Source organism: Lipotes vexillifer, unplaced genomic scaffold (genome assembly GCF_000442215.2).
Source record: "Lipotes vexillifer unplaced genomic scaffold, Lipotes_vexillifer_v1.1 scaffold414, whole genome shotgun sequence".
NCBI lineage: Eukaryota > Metazoa > Chordata > Mammalia > Artiodactyla > Lipotidae > Lipotes > Lipotes vexillifer.
The window spans coordinates 61,352-71,066 of NW_006782864.1; the positions used below are offsets into that span (position 1 = coordinate 61,352).

The 9,715-nt window shown below is 46.2% G+C and overlaps 1 protein-coding gene across 1 annotated transcript in view; it reads right to left on the reverse strand.

Annotated features, from left to right (window-relative positions):
* Positions 1 to 7,263: 7,263 nt before the first annotated feature.
* CSGALNACT1 (chondroitin sulfate N-acetylgalactosaminyltransferase 1) overlaps positions 7,264 to 9,715 on the reverse strand; it is an 83,008-nt gene continuing 80,556 nt past the window's right edge. Inside the window, exon 7 of the mRNA XM_007455457.1 lies at positions 7,264 to 7,553. Coding sequence (XP_007455519.1) covers positions 7,264 to 7,553 — 290 coding nt within the window. The remainder of the gene's footprint in view (positions 7,554 to 9,715) is intronic.

Consider the following 9,715-nt stretch of genomic DNA (forward strand, 5'->3'; position numbering starts at 1 on the left):
CACTTGTTCCTTTTTGCTTTTGTTGCTTTTGCTTTTGCTGTCAGAATTAAAAACTCATTGCCAAGACCAATGTCAAGAAGCTTACAACCTGTGTTTTCTTGTAGGAGTTTTATGGTTTCAGGCCTTAAGTTCAAGTCTTTTATCCATTTTGAGTTAATTTTTGTGTACAGTGCTGGAGAGTAATCCAGTTTAATTCTTTTGCACATGGCTGGCCAATTTTCGCAAGTTCATTTATTAGAGTCTATTCTTTTCCCATTGTATATTCATGATTCTGTTGTTGTAAATCAATTGATCATATATGCATAGGTTTATTTCTGGGCTTTCTATTCTGTTCCATTGATCTAAGTTTCTGTTTTTATGCCAATACCATACTATTTTAGCTTTGTAATACAGTTTGAAATCAGGGAGCATGATGCCTCCAGCTTTGTTCCTCTTTTTCCAGATTGCTTTGGCTATTTGGGGTCTTTTATGGGTCTATAAAAATGTTTGGATTGTCTGTTCAATTTCTTTGAAAAATACCACTGGGATTTTGATAGCGATTGAATTGAATCTGTAGATTGCTTCAGGTAGTATGGACATTTTAACAACAGTGCTTCCTCAATCCATGAGCACAGAATATATTTCCATTTATTTATGTCTTCTTCAATTTCTTTCATTAATGTCTTATAGTTTTCAATATACAGGTGTTTCACTTCCACGGTTAAATTTATTTCTAAGTGTTTTACTCTTTTAGATGCAATTGTAAATGGGATTATTTTCTTAAATTCTCTGATAGTTTGTTATGAGTGTATAAAATGCAACTGATTTCTCTATGTTAATTTTGTATCCTGCAACTTTAGGAAATTCATTCATTAGTTCTAACAGTTGTTTTGGTGGAATATCCAGGGTTTATATATGGTACCATGTCATCTGAAAATAATGACAGTTTTACTTCTGCCTTTCCAATTTGGGTGCCTTTTGTTTCTTTTCCTTGCCTTACTGCTTTATGAATTCCAATACTATGCTGTATAAAAGTGGCAAAAGTGGGCATCCTTATCTTTTTCCTAATCTTAGTGGAAATGCTTTCAGCTTTTCATCATTGAGTATGATATTAACTGTGGGCTTGTCATATATGGCCTTTATTATGTTGAGGTACATTCCCTCTATATCCACTTTGCTGATAGTTTTTATCATAAATGGATGTTGAATTTTGTCCAATGTTTTTTCTGCATCTGTTGAAATGATTATATGATTTTTATCCTTCATTTTGTTAATATGGTGTATCACTTTGAATGATTTGCAGGTATTGAACCATCCCTGCATCTCTGGAATAAATTCCATTTGGTCACAGTTGTATGATCCTTTTAATGTACCGCTGATTTCGATTTACTAATATTTTGTTGAGGATTTTTGCATCTATGTTCATCAGGCATATTGGCTTGTAATTTTCTTTTTTTTTTTTTTGTGACATCTTTGTCCCGTTTTGGTATCAGGGTAATGCTGGCCTTGTAAAATGTGTTTGGAAGAGCTCCCCTCTTTTCTATATTTTGAACGAGTTTGAGAAGGATTGGTATTCATTCTTCTTTGAATGTTTGGTAGAATTCACCAGTGAATCCATCCGGTCCTGGACTTTTGTTTGTTGGGAGGTTTTTGATTACTGATTCAATCTCTTTGTTAATCATTCTGTTCAAATGTTCTGTTTCATCATGAATCAGTTTTGGTAGGTTATATGTTTTAGGAATTTATCCATTTCTTCTAGGTTGTGCAGTTTGTTGGCACATAGTTGTTCACAGTAGTATCTTGTGATCCTTTGTATTTTTGATGTATTAGTTGTAATTTCTCTTTCGTTTCTGATTTTACCTGAGTCCTCTCTTTTTCTTGGTGAGGCTAGCTACTGGTTGGTCTATTTTGTTTATCTTTTCCATAAACCAGCTCCTAATGTGATTGATCTTTTCTATTATCTTTTTTGTCTCAATTTCATTTGTTTCCATTCTGATCCTTGTCATTTCCTTCCTTCTACTAACCTTAAACTTCATGCTTTTTCTAGTCCCTTGAGGTGTAAAGTTAGGTTTTTTATTTGAGGCTTTTCTTGTTTCTTGAGGTGGGCATTTATTGCTTTGAACTTCCTTCTTTGAACTGCCTTTGCTGCATCTCATAGATTTTAGTATATTACATCTCCGTTTTTGTCTCAAGGTATTTTTAAAATTTCTCCTTTGGCCCATTGGTTATTCAGTAGTATGTTGCTTAATCTCCACATATTTGTGATTTTCCAGTTTTCTTCATGTAATTAATTTCTGGTTTCATACTTTCATGGCCAGAAAAGATCTTTGATATGATCTCAATCCTCTTAAATTTATCAAGACATGTTTTGTGGGGTCTGTCTTTAATTTTCATTTATTTTTCTTACCCTTTTCAAATGAGGTTTGACATCCCAGCCAAAGAGGTGATGTTAATTGTTGTAGATTTGTAAACACTGGAGTTGGATGTGGTTTTGGTGGTGGGGTTACAAGCTGGGTGATTGATGACTGAGGTAGGCAGTTGCCAGTGGTGCTGTACTCACCTTGATTCAAGCTAACATGTCTGACCCTCAAGTAGATGAAGAATAAGTACAGTTCACCCTTGCCACCCCGGGTACTGCCTGTGTGTAGAAGGCAGGCCATCTGCACAGCCAGCCACCAGGTGAGTCTTGAGCAGAGGCCATGAATGTGGCCTGGCCCTCTCTGAACCTCTGCGTGATGATGGAGGCCAAGAAAGCCTGAGGCAGCACAGTGTCACTTCATCTCCCCACCCCTGGAAGAGTGGACAAGGCAGACACAGCCAAAGGGCACTGGGCTGGCTACTCCAGAGGGTGTGTCAGAGGATCAGTGATGCAGAGATGTTTGAAGGGCACCTCTGCTGACTGAAGAGAACATTTTTTCTCTATGTTGAAAAAACCACCACCCAAATCCCCCAACCAACTGGCACAGGCCCCATAGTTTTTGGCAGCATCAACAGCAAAGCCCTGAGTCCTGCCAAGAGAAACAGCTTTGAATTCAGATATAAAGCTCATCAGAATAGGGACCACACAAAGCTGCCAGCTATTTGATGGGTGTTGGGAGTAAAACACACCCACCCTTCCAAGGGCCCACCCAAGGGCATTCTCTCTGATCAGCAATCCTCAGAAACAATGTCAGATCCTTTCCAAAAAGCAAGAATTCCCACCTGCCCTCCCCTCCAACCCAAGGTAGACTTTACATCTAACACCTTGGGATCCTGCTTGGAGAGCTGGCTTCTGAGGCCTCCAACCTGCCAGTGATGACCCAGAGCTGGAGGGGCAGTGGGAACCCGAGGCACAAGAGGACAGGTGCTGGACTCCACCCGGGCCAAATCTCCTGCCCCTGCCCTGAGACCATCAAGCCCTCTGGAGCTGGTCCTGGGAGGGAAAATGATGCCAATTTCTGGCCAGGCCTCTGGGCAAGTTCCTGGCCATTTCTGAACCTTGGTTTTCTGCACCTGGAAAATGGAAGTAATGACATTAGCTGCCTTAGAAGGTTGGCATTCTGTATATAAGGTGCCTGGCTATGCTTTTTACTTCAAAAACCTCTAACGTCTCTCAACTGCCTAGGGTGTCACCAACTCCAAATCACTGAGCACAGAATTTAAGGGAAGAACTATTCATTATATTTTACACTCCTACTAACACTTCTGTGGATAGACTGAAATTGTTTTCAGAATGACAGAAATAAATGACAGTGGTGCACGCATGATGGGTTCATGATCTCTACTGTGTGACCCACTGTCTGATTATACAAGGGGTGCGGGGTGTGCTGGCAAGTACAGCAGACACAGTCGTGAATGCAAAATTGGTATCAGATAATAACAAATGGATGTGAATACCTGCTACGTGCATGACGTGTCCTAATTCCATGGTCAGTCGTATGATATAAATGTGATTGCATTCATGAACCTGAACGAGGAAACGGGTGGAGATGAGTGTAAGGTTTAAGATCATATGGGCTGGAAGTGAAAGAACTGCATTTGAACCCAGGCATGTGGCTGGGGAAACCCTGATACTAATTCCCACGCTGAACTGAAACTGCAAATACGATGCATCCTACATAAGAGACTTGCACAAAAGCAGCCCCCATGGATGCCAGCAGAGGATTGACCCCCACCAGGGCTGACTGCAAGCTGCCAACATGTCTTTAGGTTACAAGTGTGGAGCGGGAGGGAGTGCCAGCGCCTGGCTCTCACGAGGCTGGTTGGTGCACGGCTGCTGGACGGAACCCCAGGTTCTACTAGGGACCCTGCTCCAGCGGGGTGACTGGGGCCAGTTCCTGGGCGATTTACATACAGTCACAACAGTGGAGGATGCAGAGCTGGAAGGGACCTCAGACAAGCCCCAGCCTCAGTGCTTCCCTGGTAGCATCCTTCCTCCTTTAGAAGATGTCATTCATCACTGCCATCCTTTGCTGTCTAAGTTTTAAATGTCAAGTCCCTGATTATAATGCTCCAGTGGGGCATCACCAACCCTTCTGTTATAAATAAGTATCTTGGGCAGGGAACGGGACAGGTTCTGCTAGGGAATGAATGTTTGTGCCCCCATAAGATTCTTAAGTTGAAGCCTAATGAGATGGTATTTGGAGGTGGGGCCTTTGAGAGGTACTAGGTCATGAGGGTGGAGCCCCCATGGCGGGATTAGTGTCCTTTTAAGAATACGAAGGAAAGCTAGCCCTCTGTCTGCTCTCAGCCATGTGAGGACAACAGCAAGAGGGAGTCCTCACCAGACACCTGATCTGCGGTGCTTTGACCTTGGACTTTTCAGCCTCCAGAACCTGGGAAAATCAGCGTCGGTTGATGAAGCTTCCCTGTCTGTGGTATGTGTTACAGACCAAGCTGAGACAGACCCCTCCTGCATGTGCTCTGCGAGGGCTCCTGCCTCTTGATAAAACCGTTTACCTACCTAAGCTTTGAAAGGATGGATAGTTTAACACTATGCTGTTGTCTCTTCAGCCACCCTCAGTATCCTTTAAAATCCCATTTTTAACCCCTGCCTCAGGCACCCATGATATCCAATTTAAACCCGCACAAATGGCTGGTCCCCACACAGTGCGGCCTGGAGCCCCCATTCCCAGACCCCGAGACCTCATTCCACAATCAGACATTCGCTCCCGCTGCTGGCCTTGCTGGGACAGCAACCTCCTGACCCAGAGGAAGACAGCAGGAGTGGGCAAGGTCGGCCCCACCAAGCCCAGGACAGAGTGGAAAGACAGACAGGTGCCTGGAGCCTCCTCTCCCAGCTCCGGAAGTACGAAACGCACGTACAGCCAAAAGGCCTCCTGGAAACCATTCCTCAACGTCTCCTAATCAAAAAGACGAGTGGACTGTTTTAACTGCCAGGTTCTTCACTACAGTTCTCTCCTCCCTCTAGACCAGTTCCCCCCAGGGGACACCTGGCGGTGACAGGAGCCAGTTTAGGTGTCCCCCTGGGTGAGAGGTGCTCCTGGCTTCGACGGGGGAGAGACCTGGGATGCTGGGGGCACAGGACAGCCCCCAGCAGGGAGTGATCTAGCCTGAAACGCTATAGGGCCACAGCCAGGGAACCCTGGTCTACACACACAGAAAACCGTTCTCCAAAAACTAAAGATGTGGTGTTCTTAATCCAAGAAGAAATCGTACCCACAAATCACATTTTATTAGTTGTCCAATGCCACCTTCCATTCATGTCCTGGGTTTTAATTAAATTTTATGAACTACCAGTACAAATCAATACAAAGCATTTTTTTTTTTAACACACCAACAGCTTGAATGTTCCTGAAGCTTTTAAACAATGAGTTGACTGTGGGCAAACAGAAGGCAAGGACCCAGAGAGATAATTAGCTCATGCATCTGGTGCTGGCTAATAAAAATTTTCACATGAATGTAGAAACCACTCAATGTTAACTGTGTTTATTTTTTTTAAAATAGTTGGAAACTATAATAAAAGGCGATTTTCAGAAGCATCTTGGTTGACTGGGTAGAACAGCTTAATTTAAAAAATAATTAGTTACTGCCCCTTGGCTGGGGTGGGTGAACACACAGCACAATCCTCCGTCCCGCTGGATGCCGGCAGATGGAGTGACCTTTCACAAAAGACATTTTCCTGTGTTTCTTCTCGTGGAAGCCAGAAGCCAGGAACAGCACCCTGCTTGGAAAAAAGAATGTTTGGTTCACACAGTCAGCTTTGGTTTATTTAAACAAGTAAGAAAGTGGTCCCCAGTTCCCCTGAGGAGAAAATGTGTTTTCTGACTTCTATCACCAGTCTGAATGTTTCCTTTTCTGTTAAGGTAAAAAGTACATTTTCCTTTCCCTCCAGTGTTCAGTTGCTCCTCTCCGGAAATACTCTTCAGATAAAGTATCCGGGTGTCTCGTTCGGTCAGCAGCCCCAGGCCACGCCTTCCCCACGGTGACCGTCTGCTGTCCAGTGCCCGCAGGGCACTGCCACGTCCTCGGATGTGGGCAACAATCCGATGCTCTGAACTGAAAGTTCTCATAATGCAGCTAAAAGTATCTTCTCAAAAAAATGTAAAAATGTAGCTACTTATGCTCTCTTAGTAAGGCTTGCGAACTGGTAATTAAATAAGCAGAATATAATTCATAAGCCAAAAAAGTGCATTTTAAATAAAATTAACAGATTGTTAAAACTACCACCAAAAATATGGATGAGCAGGTTATTTTTGGTTAATCTTGGGCAGAGATGATACAATAGCTATGGTTTTTTTTTTCGTTTTTAGTCCATTTGGTTTTGCTTGATATATTCACAAAGATCACGATGAGCATATCTTTGAATTTCACAGGGTCTCTCCTCACCGGCCTCCTGACATTTCAGCATCCCAGACACTACAGCCCCGCTGATAATCACTCAGGGAGGGATGTGCTGGCCTTCCATTCTAATGAACTTTTTACAAAACTGGCCTTTGTTCATGAATATTTCAGTAAGCATAGAAAACAAACAGCTCTTGCTTTGCTGTAAACACACCATTAGGCTCACAATCTCACAATCAGGCCGCCTTTGTCAGACACCAGACGGGTGCGTTTGGGCTGTTTTTGCCGGCCAGGTTGAGGGGTTTCGGTTCCTGTTGCAGAAGCTAAACAGGCAGAGGGAAACAGGAGGCTCTCCTCTCGCCTGCTTTACTCATCAAATTCTTTTCATCAGTCAAATTCTTTTCTTGCCCTTCAGGGCAATCTTTTCCTTGTTGCAGCCATTCATTTGGTAATTGCAAAAGGAAAAAAATAAACCGTCTCCCCACATGGGCCCCTGGGAGCTCATGTTTTCTGGCTCCTTGTCTCCTGTTTCTGTTTACGGAGGTGGGCCTCTATCTCGTGCCTGAAGACCAGCATCCCCAGCTGCCCGTGGGACGCCTCGTTCATGGCCTTGGACTGCATGCACATCTTGTACTGCTCGGGCGTCAGCTCGTCTACGCAGCGCTTCTCATGCCAGAGGTGGAAGAGGCCCCGCACGGGCGTCCGCACCACGATGAGGTTGCTGTGCAGGTACTTGCGGTAAAGGTGCACGTCCTCGCCACCCCAGCCTTTGATGTCCAGGTCGAACCCACCTGTGGGAGAGAACACACTGCTGAACACGCTGCCGGGGGCCCTCTGATCCACGCCAGCACAGGACGCTGCGTGGAGAGTAGGAGCATCTTGGGGAGGTCTCCCCGCCCCGCCAAGTGACGAGCGTCCACCGGGGTCAGAGAGCTCAGACATCCCAGACACAGACAGCCGCGCTGGCAGCAGCTCCAGCTCCGAGACGGCGTGACTGCACACGGCATCCCAGCCTCACCTGCTCCCAGGAGGCCCCAGCAGTGTGGCGGGCCGCAATTATAACAGCTCTGGGGTCAGTGATACCCCAGCCTTAGACCAAGGGCTGCCGCAGCATCCCAACATCCCAACCAAAACCTCTGAACGAAACCTCGTGGGATTCTTTGAACGTGGCCTCCTCCTGCAGACCAGGGCCCTGCGGTGTGAAAAATTCAAGCCCCACTAAAGCACTGTTCCTCCTATCAACTAAAGGGGGCCCCCGAAGCTGTGTGTCCTCCACGGGCTGGTAAAAGGAGTCATTTTAAAGGGACTGGCCTCACAGTTCTGAAGTTTGACTCACAGAATCTTGTTTCACATTCTAGTGACTTCTTGACACAGTGAGGAAGGGTCACCTTTGAAAACTGAGACAGCCTCACATCTTCTCTTCACTTCAAGCCACGGCGTCCCAGACAGAACCAAGAAGCACTGGCCTTGCTGTCGTCACCGTTCCTTTCTCACTGAGATTTCTTGGACCTTTTGTGCAGAAGTGACTCAGTGTCTTTGTCACGCAGCCCCTGATTCCCTGCAGTCCCCAGGCCATGCGGCTCCGATGCAGACCTCCACTGGAGGGGGAAGTGGGGAGCCCAGCCTGCACCCCTGGCGGTGAGCACGGGTGCCGTGTGGCCCCCGGACGTGGGACAGGAAGATCCTGAGTCACGGCCTGAATTCGAGTCTTGGTTATCATACCGGCGGCCACTTTCCCTCTCTTAAGTTTAGTTTCTTTACCCTGAAATGCAACAGGTGCCATAACCAGATGAGGCAGTAGGGTAAGGGGCAGTGCGTGGTTGGCTGTGATGGATTTCTCATCACCGGTATCATTACTACTTATTAAATAGAAGGCGTACAAGTGAGACACCTGCCAATATGCACAGGATGGCAGAGAGCGAGGGGGGTCCAGATGTGACCCAGAGGCTCTGAGCACAAGCCCCCTTCCCGCCTGCCACCCCCATGGTTGTCAGTGACAGCTATGCTCTATCGTTAGGAAGATCCAGTGTGTTATAACTCCAAAACTGATAAACGTACATCATCTCAAAATCACCTTTGCTTGTACACAGAGTGAGGAAACAAGAGTTTCTCAAAATGGAAATTTCCTTCAGAACATTTAAAAAATACGTCACTTTTGGAAATTAGATTTGCACATAATCATTTAGGACGACTTCTTAAAGAAATCAAGAAGCACCCGTGGTGAGTTGCTGGGAATCTGAGCAAACCCACCACTCAGAGACCCATGTTACCCACGTCCTGATGCTTCTAACAGAACTTGACTTCAAGACGTTTGGGTTTTTTAATCTTTCTAACTTGGTGGTCTCTTCGAGGGTCCTGTAGTCCCTGATGTCCACTGCACTTCTGAGCAAAAGAAACTGGCCTCCTCAGACCAACTCACTGACCTTACAGAGAGAAGCCCTAAGCCTTGGGCAGGAGGGGACGGGGCCAGGAGAGAGCAAGACAGGGTGCTGAGGGGCCCCAGGGGGACGCAGGGGTGGGAATCTCCATGTGAGGGCGCTCCACCCCGCTCAGGGTCCACCCAAGCCTCTGGGCCCAAGGTCAAGGCTTGGGCCTGTTCACTCATCCCCGGTCATGTACAATCCACAGATCTATTCCCTCCAGAGGCACCTGAGTAGGTGCTGCCGTGGGGAGCGGGGGGGTGTGCTATTTCCCAAGGGACAGGAGACCCTCAGTGCTGAGCCTGACTATGCCCCCCGATGGCCGTGAGGTCCATCTGCCTCTGAGAGACTCGGTCCCTCATCTGCAACCAGAAGGCCTTTCCTCTCTGTGTTCTGGGAGCCGTGTGTGTGTGTGTGTGTGCGTGTGCACGCGTCCATGCATCTGTGTACACGTACGTGTGCCTGTGTGCCTGTTGACAGTGACTGCGCACTCTGGACTTGAAGTGACATCTGGAATTTTCACAGGTTCAGCA